Raw genomic sequence first — 22108 nt, forward strand, 5'->3', positions numbered from 1 at the left:
CATAACCTTGCACTTTATCTATGTTTTAACACTTGATCAACACTAATAAAATTAGTTTTACATGATCAAAAAAACAACTTTTGATTTTATAAATAAAGACTTATAGATCAAACATTAAGGGTTATCAAGATCAAGATCAAGAACCCTAAAATGCTAGAAACCCTTGAAAATAAAATCCTAATCTCATTAGTGACAGGATTGACGAATTCATCCCATATGGACGATCATAACAAATATGGACAAAGGCACCCTTGGACGATCATAGCAGATACCCGCATCACTGACGAAGACAACCAGGCCATTCAATGCAGTACAATTATACCCAGAGCAGTTACAAGGCTAGCTGTACGAACCATTGGAGCACATTAAGGCCTCATCACACGGTACCAAACGTTACCAAGGGGAGCATTAAGGCCTCCATAACTACTCCAACAGCTAGAAGCTGTGAAAACATATATAAAACCTACACATTGCCAAATACAAGGTACATATACACACAGACATAGAGTGATTTCTTTTATTCTGAGATATTGCATTTTTTCAAAGATTGTCTCATACTGACTTTAGCATCGGAGGCGTTGTGGCAGGCACCACACTGGTGACCACCATTGAGAGCGCGTTCGCACAGGTTGGGAATTGCCTCCATCTAAACACCTCGACTAACGAACTTACGCTTCATCAGTTTGGCGCCGTTTGTGGGGAACACTATTTTCGTGTTCAGACTCAAAAAAGTAGTTTCCGATCAACTGTTACTTTCAGATGGAGTCCAATCAAGATTCCGCAACCTTAGCTCAGCAAGTTCAGGCTCTCGCAGCTACCGTCGAAGAACTCACTAGGCAAAATCAGGAAATGAAATTACGACTTCAACAGGAGGAGAATTGATCCAAAAACAACGTTGAGGACAGGGGAAATAGCCACAGGAGGAGCGACCTTTAAAGGCCTACTACTCCAGTAGAACAAAATTCAGATCTCCTTCAAGAGATAAGGAAGGAGATGGACGAGTTGAGAAATGCCATCAGGGAGAAAACAGACCAGAGCGTGGGTAGGTTGGTAAAGGCAACATACTCGCCTTTCACAGTAGCAGTCTTAGGATGCCCAGTACTGTCGAAGTTTCGGCTGCCACAACTTGAGTCGTTTGACAGGCTCAAGGATCCTCAGGATCACCTCAACACCTTCAAAACGACACTAGGGCTTCAGCAGCCCCCTGACGAGATATTGTGCCATTCCTTTCCTACCACCTTTAAAGGAGCTGCAAGGGAATGGTTCACCAAGCTGCCTACCTTGTCCATTGACAACTTCGAGCAGTTGAGCAACGCCTTCCTGTGTCACTTCATTGGAGGACAACGTCTGAAGAGGCCAGCTGACCACTTACTCACCATCAAACAAGGAGAGAAGGAAACCCTGAGGTTGTACATGAAACGCTTTACTAGGGAAACATTGGAGGTGGATGAAGCCGACAATAAGGTATAGCTGACTACCTTCAAAGCAAGGCTCAGATCCAGGGAGTTTGTTGCATTACTGGCGAAAAATCCCCCAAAGACGATGGCCGACATGCTCCTAAAAGCACAGAAGTACATGAATGCTGAAGACGCCTTAGAGCCATAAGGGACACAGAGAAGCTAGGAGACAAAGGAAGGAAGGCTAACGAGCGCAGCGGACAAAAAAGGGATCGTCAGGATTGTCGGATCAATGACGGGAGTAGAAGGAAAGACGATAAAGCCCCAAGAACGGTAAAATTTACCCCTCTTGTTATGCCTGTTGACAAAATTTTAACGCAAATTAAGGATGAACACTACCTTAAATGGCCGCGGCCATTGCACTCGTCTCTTAACGTCCGCGATAAGAATAAGGATCATGGCTATTACACAGAAGACTGTCGGGACCTAAAGGAACAAATAGAGGAATTGATACGGAAGGGGAAATTGCAAAAGTTTGTGAAGAAGGGAGAGTACGGTAAATTTCGAGACGGAAATAAGAGCCAGCATGAGTCCTCGTTCATGGGCGATGACTGTCAATCCCAAACTCTTTAGAATGTGATCAGGGAAATACAGACAATCACAGGAGGGCCCGTCACCGGAGGATCATTCAGGTCCCTTAAGAAATCATATCAATGACAGGTGAACAGCGTCTACATGACACCCCTATTGAAGTATAGACTAACTGAACAGGACATGACTTTCAACGAAGGAGATGCTAGGGAAGTGAAGCAACCTCACAACGACCCCTTGGTCATAATGCTCACTATAGAAGGATTCAACACCAAAAGAATCCTCAGGGACAATGGTAGCTCCGCTGATATCATCTACTTCCCTACATTCCAGCAATTGAAACTGGATCCAAAAAAACTGCGACCATTCGATTCCCCCCTCGTCAGTTTCAGTGATCAAGGGCATGGTGACGTTGACAGTAACTGTGGGGGCCTACCCGAAGCAGTTGACATGTCAACTGGACTTCTTGGTGGTAGATTGCCCCTCATCTTACAATGTAATCATAGGAAGGCCAGCACTCAACAAGTGGAAGGTGTCCACATCAACCTATTGCTTGAAGGTAAAGTTCCCGACGGAGAACGGTGTCGGCGAAGTTAAGGGGGATCAAATTTTAGCTCGAGAATGCTACCGGGCCGTTTTGGCCGCAAAGGAGAACCATACATGGATAATCAAGGAGAATAAAGAAGAAAAGGTGGAAACCCTAGAAACAGTAGAATTGGCTGAAGGGGAAGCAACTAAGACAACCAAAATAGGGACTACTCTTAATCCTGAGATTAAAACAAAGCTCGTCCAGCTTCTCAAAAAGAACCTAGACGTCTTTGCCTGGAGTCACGAGGATATGCTAGGCATATCTCCAGAAATCATTCAACACAAGTTAAATGTAGACCCAAAGAAAAAACCCGTCAAGCAAAGGCGAAGAGTCTTTGCACCAGAAAGAGACCGAGCTATCACTGACGAGGTTAACAAGCTCCTGACCGCAGGCTTCATCCGTGAAGTATACTATCCAGACTGGCTTGCAAACGTCGTCCTGGTGAAGAAATCGAATGGGAAGTGGAGAATGTACGTGGACTTCATGGACCTGAACAAGACCTGCCTGAAGGACAGTTTCCCTCTTCCAAGAATAGACTAGCTTGTAGATTCTACAGATAAACACAAGCTTCTGACGTTTATGGACGCTTTCTCAGGATACAACCAGATAAAAATGGCTGACGAAGATTAGGAGAAAACGGCCTTCATCACCAATCAAGGGCTTTATTGCTATAAGGTAATGCCTTTTAGACTGAAGAATGCAGGTGCTACTTATCAGAGGTTAGTGAACAGAATGCTTAACAAGCAGATAGGCAGGAATATGGAGGTGTACGTGGATGATATGCTCGTCAAGAGTAAAGAAGAACTTACCTATCTGGATGATCTCAAGCAATACCAAATGAAGCTGAATCCTAGTAAGTGTGTTTTTGGTGTAGCCTCAGGGAAATTCCTGGGATTCATGGTGTCCCAGTGAGGAATAGAGGCAAATTCGGAGAAGGTACAAGCCATAATCAACATGGCATCACCTAAGACCGTTAAGGAAGTCCAGAAGCTCACGGGAAGGATTATAGTCCTCAATAGGTTCGTCTCTAGAGCAATGAACAAATGCCTACCCTTCTTCAAGACCTTAAAACAAGCTTTTGCCTGGGCCGACGAATGTGAAGCAGCTTTCCAGGAGTTCAAACGTTACTTGAGTAATCCACCCCTTCTAAGCCCGTCTAAAGAAGGTGAGAACCTATATTTGTACCTAGCAGTATCAGATACGGCCCTCAGTGGAGCCCTGATCCGAGAAGAAGACAAGAAGCAGCTTCTAGTCTATTACGCCAACCAAGCCTTCCAAGGAGCTGAGTCCAAGTATCCTAAGATTGAAAAGATCACGTTCGCATTGATAGTAGCCTCACGCAAACTCAGGCAGTACTTTCAGGCAAATCCTATCCTAGTGATGACGGACCAACCTATCAAGAAGTCCATAAGCAAGCCCGAGGCGGCTGGAAGAATGGTCCAATGGGCGATTGAACTCAGCCAATTTGATATTGAATACCATCCCAGGACGACCATAAAAGCACAAGCTTTGGCAGACTTCATCGCGGAGTTCACCCTCCCAAACGAGGACGACCTCACTAACAAACCCAAGTAATGGATGATACAGACCGACGGTTCGTCAGCCCAAAAGAGGGGGGGGGGGGGGGGGGGGGGCAGTCATAATCACCCCCGAGGGAGAAATACAAAAGTATGGAGTTCAGCTGAAGTTTCCAGCGACCAACAACGAGGCCGAGTACGAAGGGATTCTGACGGGTTTGAGGCTCAGAAAAGAGTTTGGAGTTAAGAACTTGTTAGTCCAAAACGATTCAAAGCTAGTAATTGGCAAATCAGGGGAGAATATGAAGCAAAGGAAGAAAGAATGCAGAAGTACCTCAGACTGACGAAGCATCTGACTCAGGAGTTCGATGAGGTGGAGTTTGTGCAGATTCCCAGAAGCCAGAATATGATAGCAGATGAAGTCTCAAAGATAGCCTCGTCAGAAGGAGGGGCATTGGAAGAAGGCCTGATGATGGAAGTCTAGAAAAGTCTCAGCATTGAAGAAGTTCCAACATTCGCAATCCAGAGCACAAATAGCTGGATGACGCCCATCGTATCCTTCCTTCAGGACGGGCACCTCCCTTAAAATGCAGATGAGGCCAGGAAGATCAAAAAGAGGGCGGCCAGATTTACGATCCTCAATGACACCCTATACAAGAGAGGCTTCTCCGTGCCTTACCTAAAGTGTGTTGACGGAGAAGAAGCAAAGTACATCTTGGAGGAAATCCACGAAGGTGTTTGTGGGGATTATGCTGGTCCTAGATCCCTAGCAAGCAAGATCATTCGAACAGGCTATTTCTGGCTGACTATGCAGGTAGACGCAACAGAGTTTGTCAAGAAATGTGACAAGTGCCAACAGTTCGGAAATGTTCAGCGACTTCCAGCAGAGAAACTAACGACGATTACTTCCCCGTGGCCATTTGCACAATGGGGAATCGACATCGTCGGCCCACTGCCCTAAGGCAAAGGTCAGGTAAAATTCTTCCTAGTTGCTATTGATTACTTTACGAAATAGGTTGAAGCAGAGGCGCTGGCAACCATAACCGAAGCTAGAATCTAGAGCTTCGTATGGAAGAATATAATTTGCAGGTTCAGGATTCCAAAGACGATCATATCAGACAATGGACGACAGTTCGATAGCTAAGGCTTCAGGGAATTTTGCTCAAGGCTAGGCATCAAGAATCAGTTCTCATCCCCAGGGCATCCACACGCGAACGGACAGACAGAGGTGACAAATCGAACATTGCTCAAGATTATCAAAACAAAGCTGGACGATGCAAAGGGAGCCTGGCCAGAGGAATTGCCCAATATCTTATGGGCTTACAAAAACACAGCAAGAACCCCAACAGGAGAGACCCCCTTCAGACTCACCTACGGCACTGAGGCAGTGATCCCGGTCGAGGTAGGGATAACCAGCACCAGGCGAGAAGTATTCACTGAAGGAGTCAATGACGATCGTCTGCGACTCAACCTGGACTTCCTAGATGAAGTAAGAGACAAAGCCTATAGCAGAATGGCGAAGTACCAGCAGAAGATGACTAACTATTACAACAGAAGAGTAAAACTCAAGCAACTTGACATAGGTGATCTCGTCCTGCACAAAGTAACCCCGGCTACCAGAGATCCTACTCAAGAAAAACTCAGCCCCACATGGGAAGGGCTCTACCGAGTCATCCATTACTCCAGACAGGGCAGCTATCACCTAGAAACCCTAGACAGACAAAGACTCCCGAGGCCATAGAACACTGAACACTTAAAGAAATACCATCAATAGACGTAACTGTTAAATGTATTCATTATTGGAATCAATAAATAAGTTATTCAGCTAATGTTTCTCTGCAAGCAAGTGTATCCAATTACAAGTCACAAGAAGCCAAAAATGGCTAAGTAACAAAATTCCGCCTTGACGGATGTAAGTTACTAACAATGACAAGATCCCTAAAAAGGATGAAAGTCACAAGAAGTTAAAAATGGCTAAGAAACAAAATTCCGCCTTGACGGATGAAAGTTACTGACGATGACAAGATCTCTAAAAAGGATGTAAGTCACAAGAAGCCAAAAATGGCTAAGTAACAAAATTCCACCTTAACGAATGTAAGTTACTGACGATGACAAGATCCCTAAAAAGGATGAAAGTCACAAGAAGCCAAAAATGGATAAGTAACAAAATTCTGCCTTGACAAATGTAAGTTACTCACGATGACAAAGTCCCTAAAAAAGGGCATAAATCATAAAAAGCCAAAAAATGGCTAAATGACAAGACTTAGCCCCGATTGACATAAGCTGTTGACGATGAAAAGATCCTCAAAAGGACATAAGTCGCAGATTCAAAAAGACACTGGCGAAGAGAAAGAAAAGAAAAAGCATGCAATCATAAGTGCAAGTAAGTACAGAAATGCGAATTAAAGAAAAGCCCAAAACCAACGGGCAGATTACCATTGTTTTTACAACTAAAAACCCATAAACACTGGGTTAAAATATTGTTCCCAAGGTAGATAAAAGTAAAATCGTTTTAAAACAAGATTTACAAAAAGCCCGAAAGATATGATGGGCAATAACCAAAAACAAAAAGAAAAAACTTCTTTTTCTGCATAAGTAACAGGATCAAGCACCAGCAACAGAGGAGGCGTCATCAACAGGGATATCTTCAGCAGGGGCATTCTCTAGGACATCATTTTCAGGAACGGAGGACTGGGAAGCCTCGTCAATGGCCATCTCTTTATCTACCTCTTCTAAGTCCAAGTTCTCCATATTGACGCCAGTAGGATGCTTGACCAGGTATCTTTGGAGAAGCTCAAACCCTTTGAAGTACCAACTAAAAAGCACAGTGTTGTACTCATCAGTGGTTTGGAAAGCCTCCACAGATCTAGCAGCAATTGTCTTAAGCGATTCCTAGGCATCGAGAAGCTGCTCATCCTTTTCCAAGGTCAACTGATGCTCGGCTCTAAGATCATCACCCAAGGCCTTGACTTTCTCCTTCAAGGTAGTAGCCTCGTCCATAGAATCAATGAGGTTCTTCTTCAACTTAGAATTTTCCCCCTCCAAAGCTTGCATCTTGGACGTGAGAGATGCCAATTTAGCCTCTTGAGTGAGATACTCAGAAGCAACGTGCAAACTCTCTCCCAACACCTGAAAAAAGAAATTCAAAGTCATTAGTAANAAAAAAAAAAAAAAAAAGGGGAGAGAGAGGGAGTTGCATAAATACTTTACTTGAACAAGCTTGTGGACGTGGCCACTTGCAACGTTACTAAATGGAACCCTAGAGAAAACCTTCAAATCATCAGCAGTCACGACGCTGCGTGCCCTGTCCACTGCCAGTCTCTCATCCCCCCAAATAGTGGACGGGCGGGAACCCAACTTCTCCTTCTCCTTCTTTGACAGACATGGCTTTTTAGAGACGGGCGTAGGGAGCTCTTTAATCGAAGTAGACGAAGAGGCTGTCCTCATTGTCTCAGTGCCAAAAATGATGGGGGTGGTAGTCAGAGTGACGGAAGAACCCCTCCCGATCACACGCACCATCTTCTTTCCTATACTCGACAACGGCTCATCTTTCTTCGACCTCATCTTAGCATACATGTCCTTATTAAATTTGGACGTCATCTCTGCAAAAGGGAAACCCCTACTGTTAAAAAAAAAAAGGGGGAAGAAGAAAGGTCAGTACTGACGAATCTAACACTTACTCTTTTTTCCTTCGATATCGAGATTACGCAGGACGAAAGAAGAGGGTTCTAGTCCAAGGCAATAAAAGGAGAGTGTTTTGGGGTTGACAAGATCGTCCCAACTTTCAATCGTTAGTGCGTACTTAATCGCCTTCTGGACTCGTTCTTTATACTTGCTCTTGAGCTTAGGTTGTCTCTTAACTGAAAAAGAAAAATCATCATCAATCAATGGCCATAGTGGAAAGCACAGCGGAATTAAATTGACGAAGAGAAATATGGACGCACCTAAAGTCGGGGTTTCCCACCGATGACGCAACCTCGAAAGATCACCCCAAACCTCACCAAAGGAAGTCTCAAAATCATCCCCAGACACAAAGAAAAATCTGGACTTCCAATACCTGAAAGACAACGATAAACCCCTAACAATACTTGTCTTCCTCTCCCAAGGCACCAATTCGTAATACCTATGCTCTTTAGACGCTTTTAAACGATACAAGTAGACAAGCTCGTCAACCTTGAGCATGTCCCCATCATTAGCTGCCAACCAAATTCCCATACAACTAATCAAAATCCTCCACGAGTTGGGCGTAAGTTGCCCGGGAGCAATACCAAAACAGTCTAAGAGCTCCCTAAGGAACGGATGGACATGAAGCCTTAATCCACAAATGAAGGCAGATTCATAGAAATAAACTTCCCCAGGAAAAAAGTGACAAGCCCGATCTTCCTCACCGGGCAGACGAACCCTAACTCGTTCTGGGAACTGAAACCTATCTTTAAATCTACCTAGCATGTTGGCGTCCAACCCATACTCCTCCTCAAGGGCATAAAAAGACCTAACCTCCCGAGGAGTAGAGACGGCTGTATCTTCCTCCGCTGGGTTACTGCTAGACGATAACCCAGTCTTGAGCTCGCTGGACCTAATCTCGGACATCCTTCTCCCTCTTTCACCAGATTATTAAACTAGTCAATTGACTGATGCAGCAAGGGTAGCAGATCAGCCAATGCCACAGTCAGGCAATTACCCTCGTAGAAAAATTCCAAAAGATGTGGAAAAATTCCTAAAACCCCCTAGTCAAGCAAAAAGAAATGAGATGGATGGACAAGCTATCCTAACTTCAGAACAACTAACCATGGACAAACTAGAGAGAAGAGTCTAAAAACCCCAAGACCCAAAAAGCCAAAAAAGATAGAAATGGGGCGAAATTAGAAATCTACCATAATATGTACAAACCAAAATGAGAAGAGAAGTGAAACGGAAAACATACCTTGAAGAAAGGAATCACCATACAGCGCACGGGTTTGGGGAGAACATTAGAGAGAGGTTGGCGAAGAAGATGCTTAGAGAAATGATTGATAATCTTTGAGAAAAGTAAAAAAGGAATAATGAGAAGGAAGGAAGTTTAAAACTAAGATTTTGGAAACTGAAAAATCAGCGGGAAGCCCAATAGTCTTAGTAATTAGAGCATTAACTCCACCGGCCAGAATGAGCCATGTGGACTGCAACTCGGAGGACGCCGTCACTACGCATTTAATATAGAATGAAACCCAAGAGTCACTTACCATATGAAAACCTTCCATATTCCATGGTCGTCACGCTTGGACAACCACAAAATCGGGGGCAGCTGACGGGACTGACGAATTCATCCTATATGGACGATCATAACAATTATGGACGAAGGTACCCTCGGACGATCATAGCAGATACCCACGTCACTAACGAGGACAACCATGTCATTCAATGCAATACAATTATACCCAGAGCGGTTACAAGGCCAGCTGTACGAACCATTGGAGCACATTAAGGCCTTATCATATGGCACCAAACGTTACCAAGGGGAGCATTAAGGCCTCAATAACTACTCCAACGGCTAGAAGCTATGAAAACATATATAAAGCCTACACATCGCCAAATACAAGGTACACATACACACAGACATAGAGTGATTTCTTTTATTCTGAGATATTGCATTTTGTTCAAAGATTGTTTCATACTGACTTTGGCATCGGAGGCGTTGTGGCAGGCACCACATTGGTGACCACCATTGATAGCATGTTCGCACGGGTTGGGAATTGCTTCCATCTGAACACCTCAATTGACGAACTTACGCTTTATTAGTGACTATTTCATAATAATATGGAGTGCAAGTCACAGAGAGAGAGAGAGAGAGAGAGAGAGAGAGAGAGAGAGAGAGAGAGAGAGAGAGAGAGAGAGAGAGAGAGAGAGAGAATGCTTTAGATTCTCTTTGTTTGCCATTTTGATGGGGGTTTGATCAGTAGTGCCGGTGGTGGTAGTAGTGGTGGAGGGATTGCAAGAGTTTTGGCTGATATTGCTCCACACAGCTTAAACAAGACTAGAGGGGTCTTTGCTTACCTACAACCCCTTCTTTGTACTCCACCTATTGGTCCTATTCCCAGTTCATGAATGCACAGTTCTTCTACCCTCACTCTCTTTAACACCTATAGTAACTCCCTTCCCCTAACAAAAAATGCTACAGGAAAATAACGACCCAAACCAATGGCTTGAATATATATATATATATATATATGTAAGGGCACGATTTGATCTATGGCCCAAAAGATTTGGACAATGGCCCAATAAGCCTACAACAATAGATTTGTTAGAGAGTGAGTTTGTTACTAAACATTCAATGAGTTAAAGCGTAAATCATAATAGGTTAGTTGGTGTTGGAATGACTAAGACAAACAGATTGAGAGGAAAAACACTCCTCGGTGAAGTTCGAGGATGGAATGTTCTTCTATATATATCTCTCTTAGACTTGTACAAATATTCAAGCTCTTGGTTATAGAGTGGTTTTCTTCCTTGATTTTCGCCCCCTTGCATTTGGATCGTCCTTTTCCTTTTATATCCAGGCACAAATCATCTGAATCTTACACTTGGAGGGCTGAGATTGTACTCCTAGGACTTCTGTCCCATCCGGAACATACCAGTAAGTTTTACCTTGTAATCTTAGCTGTGCCATCACTATTCATGGTCATTTCTTCATTAATGTAGCCAAAAGAGTGGTTGTCTTGTATTTAATGTAGAGGGAATGACTTCTATACCCTTCTTTCTTCATCTTTTTTGTATTTCGTGCCAAGTCTGCTTTCTTTCCTTTTTGATGTTTTAACTTTATGCGCCTCACATAACTAGTGCTCGCCCCTAAGGTTCGAGGTGCATCCTCGAAAATAACCTTGACTACTCGTTTAAATCAAATTTGGGATCCTTGTCCTCACTATATATATGACTCAATGTGAAAAATATCAAATTGCAAGTAAGAAGCACAAGAATAGTGATTGGATGTGAATCAAATAGGCTTTGAATTGTATACCAAAGCACATAACACTACAAAAAAAAGGGTCTATAGCCGCATTTAAAAAACGCAGCTATAGCCCAAAAAAACGCGGCTATAGCCTATAGCCGCGTTTTTAAACGCGGCTTAAGTACCGCAGCAACAGAACTATGGCCGCGTTTTTCAAAAACGCGGCCATAGGTAACACCTATAGCTGCGTTTTTTAAAAACGCAGCCATAGGTCAGACTTGAAGTCGCGTTTGTAACACGGTAGGCCTATAGCTGCGTTTAAAACGCGGCTATAGGTTTTTCTAAAACAAAAAAAAAAAAAAAAAAAAAAAAAAAAAAAAAAAAAAAAATTCTGGAATTTTTTTCCCCAGAAAATTCAAAATTCAAAATTCAAATAAAAAATTCAAAATTAATCACAAATCCAAAAATTCAAAATAAAATACAAACCAGAAAATTAAAAACAAACACAACATACTCATAATACAAACAAACCCAAAAAATTCAAAATCAAACACAACATATTCACAATACAAACAAACAGAAAAAATTTAAAATCAAACACAACATATTCACCATACAAACAAACCCAAAAAATTTAAAATTAAACACACACCCAGAAATTCAGAATCAAACATAATGTGCTCCAAAATATAAGAACACAAACCCACTTAAACATAATCACAATATCAGCAACACAAGAGCACAAATCCACAATAGCATCTCCTCCATTTTCTTACTAGCTAAGTATAAAATAACCAACAAAAAAAAAAAAAAAGGATCTACTAACAAATCAGTGTGCTTGAGATGAAGAAAAAAATGAAAGAAAAAAAAAAGCATCAGCTCCAACGAAACAAAGGAAAAAAAAAAAAGTTACCCAGTGAAGAAAAAAGAAAAAAGAAAAAAAAGAGTTATCCAGATTTGATGAAGGAAGAAAGAAAAAGGAAAAAAAAAAAAAAGAAAAAGAAAAAAAGAAGAGTTACCCAGATGAGGAAGGAAGCAAAAAAAAAAAAAAAAAAGGAAAGAAAGAAGAACTTACGGAGGAGTAAGTGAGCAAGTGAATAATGAGGAGAGAAAAAAAAAGAAAGAAGGAGAAATAAGCTGAAGAAAGTGGAGGTAGGTGGGGGATGTAGGTGGGAAAGGGGGGCACGTGGGAAGCTTTTTTTTTTTTTTTTTTTTGGACACCTATAGCCGCGTTTTTTGAAAACGCGGCTATAGGTAACGTCACAAAAGGATAAACTATAGCCGCGTTTTCAAAAACGCGGCTGTAGGTCAGTGACGTTTTTATCAGGCTGGACCTATAGCCGCGTTTTTTGAAAACGCGGCTATAGGTAACGTCACAAAAGGCTAACCTATAGCCGCGTTTTTATAAAAACGCGGCTATAGGTAACGTCACTAAAGGCTTACTAAGCCGCGTTTGAAAAACGCGGCTTTAGGGTATACAGCTGGACCTATAGCCGCGTTTTTTAAAAACGCGGCTATAGGTCACCTTTACGCAGCTAAAAAAATTATTCGGCTGGGCCTATAGCCGCGTTTAAAAAACGCAGCCATAGGTTGGCTATAGCCGCGTTTTTGAGAAACGCAGCTATAGGTTAAGGCCAAATTGGGATTCCAATGTTAAGAGGGAAGCAAATTTTGTCCCCCCATTTTTTGGCATTTTGGGCTTAAATTGTAACTGGGCGGGCCTGTTCCCATCTCCTGACTGCATGCCTTTGTTTCGGCAGTAGAAGATAGAGATGATTAGGGCCCTGTCTTTCCTTTGTATCTCATTTATGCAATAAAGTCTTTTTTATCCATTAAGGGAAAAAAAAAAAAAAAAAAGCTTTACCATGCATGTTGGCATCGTCATACCATAAATATTAATTCCAACAAAGGTTTGCAAAAGAGAGCTTATGCTATGCCCTCAAATGAATGAATGTGAAATAATTCCAACATTAGAACAATATTCTAAGCACTCTGAAAAGACAACATGTGAAAACGTTCATATTTTAACACAATTGATAACTTAACAATCAATCTAGACACAGAAGTCTGAAGGAGAGGACTACTCTTTGACTGCATATAGACAGCCTTCACCAACACATACTTTTGACAATCATTCTTTGAATAATACTCTAGCTGCTACACCTAAATGAAAATTTTCAATTTTCTTTTTCTTTCTCTCATGATCTGCTAAATGAAAATCAATTCTATTGATCAAATAACTGCATCAGACAATTTATAGGAACACCCAGCCACAAGGGTACCATTCCAAGAATCCCTATAGCAAAAAAGAGTTTATTTTTTTGATAGAAACCTCAAAATTAAATCTTATTTAATTCTTTCTTACCAAATGAAAATTTTTAAACAATTATCAATTATTAATGACATTTTTTACTCTCATAATCCAGTCATCACTTTAAAAGAATATATATGAACAATTTGTAGGGAGAAGAAACAATTATGCTCCATAAAATATGGATCAATGACAATAGAATCTTATAACACACTGAAAATTACAAACTAAACAAAAGAAGCCTGAAATAACAACATACAATTGTTGCATGCTATGTAAATCCTAGCTTAGAATTAAAGGAAACCGTAATAATAAAATTCCACAATAAATAAAAATTACAAACAGTCCATAGTTTAGAACTAAAAAATATGTACCTGTATCATTTCTAGCTTATACTAGTACAAATTAATAGAGAAAGTCCATATATTACAAACTTTATACATAATTAAACTAGTCTAGGAGTAGTTAGACCATAGACTTTCCGTAAATACACCAAACATATAGATGAAAGGCAAGTCCAAATTTCACGTAAACTATTACTAGTTCAGCACATTTATCAGTTTTACATTATGTGTGCATTTGGATATTGTTTATTTTGCTGAAAACTGAAAACAATAAAAATAAAAAAAATCATTTTCTGGTTACTTTTCACTATTAAAATTACTGTTCATACTCTTGATGGCACTGATCATGTCCCATGAACAGTGCAAGAGGCACTGAGTTAGAAAAAAAGAAAAAAAAGGGAAAAGACAAAAGAAGTTGAAACGCAAAACACGTAAAATGTGGACGCAAGACACACAAAACAAACGGACCCTATATGTGATGGATTGAGATCTGCAAAGCTCTACAAAAAATACATAAAAAGTGATATCGAATTTGTAAGGGATAAACCAAACTGATTTGATAAAGGGGGGAAGGATGGCTGGAATGTAATATGGTACGATGTGTTAAATCAAACACTTAATAAGTAAAATGAATAAATGGTTCACCACTTTATGGCATATAGGAACACCACCCAAAAAGATATAGAACCAAAATTTGCCACCCAAGGAAACCACCAATGCGATAAGAGTTTAAAAGAAGAAATCCATCTTGTAAAGCACAAAGATTTTTTAATTTGAAAATACACTTTGATTTTATTTAATTTAGCTAGAAGGCTTATATAGAGCCTAGAACAACCCACTAAGCATAGGAGAACGAAAATAGTAATTAAAACTTAAACTTAGTAATGACCAAAGTCAGACATGACTCTTAAGAACTAGAAGTACAATAAAACACTTGTCGGCCGAGGAGAAATAAAACATAAAGTTTGATACATCCGAGGAGACACTAATTGAAGTCTATTTTGACTTCTTTTTATTAATGGAAAAAAAAAAGTTCAAAACGATGGGTTGCACTTCTGGTCTTCAAGGATAACATCTGGGTCAGACTTAGCATCAAATTGGGCATGCTGAAACTTGTGACACTCTGGTGTTAGAAAGGCAACTTCAAAACACATAAACTATCAGCGCATTTATTAGCTTTCATATGTGCGTCATCGAAACTTGCGCTCTAGTGAGGATGGTCTTGCAATTAAAAAAAAATGCATTGATACATATTCTTTAAACAAAGTAAACAATGAAATAAACTCATTCAAACACAATTAATTTTTGTAAAATAGAAATTAGTGAAAGTAGTGTTTTTCATTTGCCATTCAATTATTTGAGCTAGGAAGCATAGACACAGATACAAACACGGCACAACGATACAATCAAAAAAAAAAAAAAAAAAAAAAACATAAATTGATAAATACGACACCAATATATTACGGATATGACATGAATACGACACTTTAAATGAAATGTCCATACTTTCTAATATTTGAATAACCTAGAAAAGGGTCATCAAAACTCACATGTTGAAAATGTCAAATAAATCCTTAACTTATTTCTTAAGAGATTCATATGGTAGGTATATATATTAACAAACTTTCTGTCTTGCTCACCTTGGTGTGTGTAAGGACTAGCTAGTGAGCAAGTCAGCAACAGTCCAGATCAGGTGATTATCGACAACCCAGTGGCAAGCCTTGATCTGACCGGGACCTGACGCTATAGTCAATTCAGCTTGATTCGGGTTCGAATCCGACGTGTGCATGTGACAGCTAGCAACACCATGATTGATCTTTTCCTTCGAATTTGGATCCAGTATATCTACTTCATAGACTCGAACCTTTGGTACCGAATGACAGTGATAAAGTAGGTACGGGAACAAGGTTTGATGACAAGAGACTATTTGCGTGACTTTGCCACCGTTTATTCCTTCGACTGATCCAATCATTATATTCTGCTTTGACCCTTTAAAATTTTTGGTTGATCGAACCACAATGTTTCTGCCCAAGACAGAGATTGCAAAGTCAATCATGTCCTCAGCTGAGCCCACACACCGCTTGGTCTCGCCCGGGCTCGGAGCACTCTCGCACTCATTCAATGACTTCACTATCATAGTCTCAATAGTGGAATTATCATCCACGTGAAATATCTTCTTCAACTCCGAGACCTTAGACGTCGAAAACGGTAATTTCGATGAAATTGACCGAGGCAAAAATGACCTCTTAGGCATTTTATCTTTAATATCTGGCATTGGCAGTACCTTCCCTTTCTTTAACATCGACTCCCTAAAGAAAATACCTGACTGAACCCACCCTGCTGCATCGGCGAAAGCACCGGTATGGGCTATCAGTTCTTCGAGATTCGGGGATGAATCGGGGAAGCAGAAAAGGTTGGCGGAGGCGCAGAACGCTAGGAACTGAGAGGAGAGAGCATTCTCGGCGGCGAGTTCGGAGAATCTAGCAGAGTCGACCGCGCTCAATGGAGACGCCTTGGATAGGAGAAAGGTTGGTTTGGCAATGGCGTGGTTGTTGTTTCGGACCTCTTTGTTCCAATACTGAATCAGATTGGATTTCGGGGTGCATAAGCTTTCACCGGCGGAAGCGGAGGCGAACCCAACCTGCATTGACACAAAGGGAAAACATTGAGAATGTGAGAATAAGAGAATATCAAAGACAGGGTGAGAGTGAGAGTTCTTACAGTGAGAGACGAGAAAAAGAGCACGAGAAGAAGAAGAGACATGGGACTGAGTCGCTTTTTTGTGTGCTGAGAGCCTGAGATTAGTTTTGGTGGGTTTGTTGGGTTATAGTACGTGGAGATTTATAGGAAAATCAAGTAGTACATAAAACTAATAAAAGTGATTCTCAAAAAACAGTATTACAAGTTGATTGGTTGGCGGCCATTAATTACAAGTTGATTGGTTAAAATAATAAATCTATGTGAAAATAAAGAATAATTAAATATAATTTTTCACATAATATAATTGTGAGAAAAAATATGATAAAAAGCGTGGCTATAGAATTACACAAATTATAATCAATATAATTTCCTAATCTCTAGCGGGAAAAGGCTGAACTGATGAAGATGCAAGGAATTATTAGAACAAAAGGCTGAACTGATGAAGATGCAAGGAATTATTAGAACAAACAAAAGAGACTTTTTTTTTTTTTTTGAAGAGGAAAACATCCTCATATCTTATTAAATGGAAATAGAGTCAAGATACAAAGCTTAAGCTTGCATTACAGGTGGAGGAGATTCCTCTATCTAGATAACATCATGTACCAGATTTTTTGCATGCCTGGCTAAAAGGTGGGCTACTGTATTGGCACTCTTTTTAGCAAATTGCACGTGTGACCATCTATTTTAATAACAAAAGAAATCACCAACTAGGCAATTATTGACAGACGGGATGATTATATTATTCAAAAGCATACGCACCAAAACATAGCTGACATAGAAAAAAAAAAAGTTGATTAAGTAACCCAACAATTCAATTATTATTATTATTATTGATAGGACTGACGAAGTCAAGCATAGACGAGGTAATCTGGACTGACGAGACAAGCCTGCATTAACGAGTATTCACTTCACTGACGAAGTTAAACATCTCATTCAATGCCATCAATAAACGTCATGGACGGTTACAAAACCAGTTGTACAGACTGTTGGGATAAAATTAAAGCAACATGATGAGGCCAGAAAACGTTACCCAGAGGGATATTAAGAACCACAATAATTACCCAACGGCTAGAGGCTACAACAACATATATAAAGCCCTCACATGCCCAAGAAAAAGGTATGAACACATTGAGATAGATACTGTGAGATTTCTTTGATTTCGATACCTTATATTGCTCACTCTTGAATAACTTTCGATATTGACTTTGGCATCGGAGACGTTGTGGCAGACATCACACCGGTGACCGTTCTCAAGAATACATACTTGCGGGAGGCCGAAGATCATTTTTGTCTACATACATTGACTGACGAATTCACACTTCATTAGTTTGGTGCCGTTTGTGGGGACGATTTTTTCGTGCTCAACCCAGAAAAAATAGTTTCACATGGAGTCTAATCCAGATTTTGCAGCTTTAGCTCAGCAAGTTCAGGCTCTCGCAGCCACCGTTGAAGAACTGACCAGGCAAAATCAAGAGATGAAGTTACGGCTTCAACAGGAGGAGAATCGGTCTAAAGGGAACCGAGATGACGAGGGAGATAGCTATAGAAGAAGTGACCATCAAAGGCCCGCTACTCCAACCGAGCACAACTCGGATCTTCTCCAAGAGATGAGGAAAGAGATGGACGAACTTAGAAACGCCATCAAGGAGAAAACAGATCGAAGTGTAGATCGAATGGTTAGGGCAACAGATTCGCCGTTCACCCCAGCGGTCCTTGATTGTCCAGTCCCATCAAAATTTTGGTTGCCCCAGCTTGAACCATTCGATGGGCTAAAGGACCCTCAGGATCATTTGAACACTTTTAAGACGACCTTAGGGCTCCAGTAGCCCCCAGACGAAATACTGTGTCGTTCCTTCCCAACCACCCTCAAAGGAGCTGTAAGGGAATGGTTCACAAAGTTGCCAACATCGTCCATTGACAATTTCGAGCAGTTGAGCAACGCCTTCTTGCGTCACTTCATTGGAGGACAACGTCCTAAGAGAACCGCGGACCACTTACTTACCATTAGGCAGGGAGAAAAGGAAACTCTGAGGTCATGCGTGAAACGCTTTACTCGCGAGACACTGGAGGTGGATGAAGCGGACGATAAGTTGCAACTGACGACCTTTAAGGCAGGGTTGAGATCCAGAGAGCTAGTTTCGTCACTTGCAAAGAATCCCCCAAAAACGATGGCTGAAATGCTCCTGAAAGCACAGAAGTACATGAACACTGAAGACGCATTAGCAGCCATCAGGGATGTAGGGAGACCAGGAGAAAAAGAAAGGAAAGATGACGACCGTAGAGGGCAAAAGCGGGAGCGCCCAAATCGTCGGACCAATGACGGATTCAGGAGGAAGGATGACAAGGGACCGCAAGCGGTAAAATTTACCCCTCTTATTATGCCAGTTGATAAAATTTTAACGCAGATTAAGGACGAGCATCAGCTTAAGTGGCCACGACCATTGCACTCATCCCCTAACATCCGCGATAAGAATAAGTATTGCCAATTTCACAAGGACCACGGCCATTACACTGAAGATTGTCGAGACCTCAAAGAGTAGATAGAGGAACTGATACAGAAAGGAAAGCTACAGAAGTTTGTGAAGAAAGGGGAATACAGTATATTCCGAGATGGAAACAAGGGTCAGCATGAGTCCACATCCGGGGGCAATAACCGTCAGTACCAGCCTCCTCAAAATGTGATAGGGGAAATACAGACGATCGCAGGAGGGCCCATTGCAGGTGGGTCATTCAAGTCCCTTAAGAAAGCATATTAACGACAGGTGAACAGCGTCCACATGACACCCCCGTTGAAACAAAGATGAACCGATCAGGACATGATTTTCAATGAAGGAGATGCATGGGGAGTAAAGCAACCTCACAATGACCCCCTGGTTATAGCACTTACAATAGAAGGTTTTAACACAAAAAGGATCCTCGTGGACAATGGAAGTTCCGCTGACATCATTTACTTCCCTGTGTTCCAACAATTGAAACTAGATCCAAAAAGGTTGCGTCCATTTGACTCCCCCCTCGTCAGCTTCAATGGAGACAGGGTATATCCCAAAGGCATAGTGACGTTGACGGTGACAGTGGGAACCTACTCGAAGCAATTGACCTGTGATCTTGACTTCTTGGTAGTAGATTGTCCCTCGACCTATAATGTAATCATTGGAAGACCAGCGCTCAACAAGTGGAAATCATCCACGTTAACATACTACCTAAAGATAAAATTTCCAATGGAGAATGGGGTAGGAGAAGTCAAAGGAGATCAAGTTTTAGCTCAGGAGTGTTACTAGGCCGTCGTGGCTGCAAAGGAGAACCATACATGGACGATCGAAGAAAAGGAGGAAGAAAAGGTGGAGGCTTTGGAGATAGTAGAGTTATCCGACGAAGAGTCAAATAAGACAACCAGGATAGGGACGACCCTAAGTCTTGAGATGAGAACAAAGCTGGTTCAGTTTCTTAAAGAAAACCTAGATGTCTTTGCTTGGAGCCACGATGACATGCCAGGTATATCTCCAGAAGTCATCCAGCACAGGCTGAATGTAGACCCGGAAAGGAAGCCTGTCAAACAAAGACGAAGAGTTTTTGCACCATAAAGAGATCAAGCGGTTACTGATGAAGTTAACAAGCTCTTGACTGCAGGCTTCATCTGCGAAGTATATTATCCAGACTGGCTCATAAACGTCGTCTTGGTGAAGAAAGCAAATGGGAAATGGAGAATGTGCGTAGACTTCACAGACCTAAACAAAGCATGCCCGAAGGACAACTTCCCTCTTCCGAGAATAGACCAGTTGGTAGATTCCACAGCTGGTCACAAGCTTTTGACGTTCATGGACGCTTTCTCTGGATACAACCAGATAAAAATGGCAGAAGAGGATCAGGAGAAAACAGCCTTCATCACTAGCCAAGGACTTTATTGCTATAAGGTAATGCCCTTTGGACTGAAGAATGCAGGAGCCACTTATCAGAGATTGGTAAACAGAATGTTTAGCAAGTAGATAGGCAGGAATGTGGAAGTGTACGTGGATGACATGCTCGTCAAGAGTAGAGAAAAACTCATCCATCTGGACAACCTCAAAGAGACATTTGCTACCCTTAAGCAATATCATATGAAGCTCAACCCCAATAAATGTGTCTTTGGCGTGGCCTCAGGGAAGGTCCTGGGATTTATGGTGTCCCAGAGAGGAATCGAGGCGAATCCAGAGAAGGTACAAGCCATAATCAATATGGCCTCGCCCAAGACCATCAAGGTAGTCCAGAAGCTGACAGGAAGGATTGCAGCCCTCAATAGGTTTGTCTCTAGAGCGACGGACAAATGCCTACCGTTCTTCAAGACATTGAGACAGGCTTTCGCCTGGACTGACGAGTGTGAGGCCGCTTTCCAGGAACTCAAACGTTACTTAAGCAATCCACCCCTTCTAAGCCTGTTAAAAGAAGGTGAGAACTTGTACTTGTACCTGGCAGTGTCAGATACGGCCGTCAGTGGAGCTTTAATCAGAGAAGAAGACGGGAAACAACTCCCCGTCTACTACATCAGCCAAGCCTTCTAGGGAGCTGAGTCCAGGTATCCTCAGATCAAGAAGATCACATTTGCACTAATAATAGCTTCACACAAACTCAGGCAGTACTTCCAAGCGCATCCTATCCTAGTAATGACGGACCAACCAATTAAGAAGTCCATGAGCAAACCCGAGGCGGCAGGGAGAATGGTCCAGTGGGCAATTGAGCTCAGTCAGTTTGATATTGAATACCACCCCAGGACGGCCATAAAAGCACAAGCTTTAGCAGACTTCATCGCGGAATTCACCCACCTGGACGAGGACAACTTCACCATTAAACACAAGCAATGGACAATACAGACCGATGGCTCGTCAGCCCATAAGAGAGGAGGAGTAGGGGTAGTCGTAATCACCCCCGACGGAGAAAAGCTAAAATATGGGGTTCAGTTGAAATTCCCATCGACGAATAACGAGGCCGAATATGAAGGGATTTTGACGGGGTTAAGGCTTGGAAGAGAACTTGGAGTTAAGAATCTGTTGATCCAGAGCGATTCGAAGCTAGTAATTGGGCAGGCCAGGGGAGAGTATGAAGCAAAAGAAGAAAGAATGCAGAGGTACCTCAGACTGACGAAGAATCTTGCTCAAGAATTCGAAAAGGTGGAGTTCGTGCAGATTCCCAGGAGCCAGAATGTGATAGCAGATGAAGTCTCAAAGATAGCCTCGTCAGATGAAGAAGTGGAGGAAGAAGGCCTGATGATGGAAGTCCAGAAAATCTCCAGCATTGAAGAGGTTCCAACATTTGCAATCCAGAGCACAAACAGCTGGATGACACCCATTGTATCCTTCCTTCAGGACGGGCACCTCCCACAGAATACAGAAGAAGCCAGGAAGATAAAAAAGAGAGCAGTCAGATTCATGATCCTCAATGACGCCCTATACAAAAGAGGCTTCTCCATGCCTTACCTAAAGTGTGTTGACGAGAAAGAAGCAACGTACATCCTGAAAGAAATCCACGAAGGTGTTTGCGGGGATCATGCTGGTCCCAGATCCCTCACAGGTAAAATAATTCGGACAGGCTACTTCTGGCCGACTATGCAAGTAGACGCGGCAGAGTTCGTCAAGAGATGTGATAAGTGCCAACGGTTCGGAAATGTTCAGCGACTTCCAGCGGAAAAATTGACAACGATTGCATCCCCATGGTCGTTTGAACAATGAGGAATCAACATTGTGGGTCCGCTGCCCCAGGGCAAAGGTCA

At 41.9% G+C, this 22108-nt stretch overlaps 1 protein-coding gene across 1 annotated transcript; it reads right to left on the bottom strand.

Moving 5' to 3' along the window:
- Positions 1-14396: 14396 nt before the first annotated feature.
- On the bottom strand, positions 14397-16494 carry LOC112022587 (polygalacturonase-1 non-catalytic subunit beta). The gene is made up of 2 exons (XM_024055206.2): positions 16390-16494; positions 14397-16309 (listed from the first exon to the last, which is right to left on the bottom strand). The coding sequence occupies exons 1-2, from the start codon at positions 16429-16431 to the stop codon at positions 15326-15328; spliced, it is 1026 nt and encodes a 341-aa protein (XP_023910974.1). The 5' UTR covers positions 16432-16494; the 3' UTR covers positions 14397-15325.
- Between the last annotated feature and the right edge of the window lie 5614 nt (positions 16495-22108).

The sequence above is a fragment of the Quercus suber genome, unplaced genomic scaffold (genome assembly GCF_002906115.3).
Source record: "Quercus suber isolate HL8 unplaced genomic scaffold, Cork oak 2.0 scaffold_1043, whole genome shotgun sequence".
Lineage (NCBI taxonomy): Eukaryota > Viridiplantae > Streptophyta > Magnoliopsida > Fagales > Fagaceae > Quercus > Quercus suber.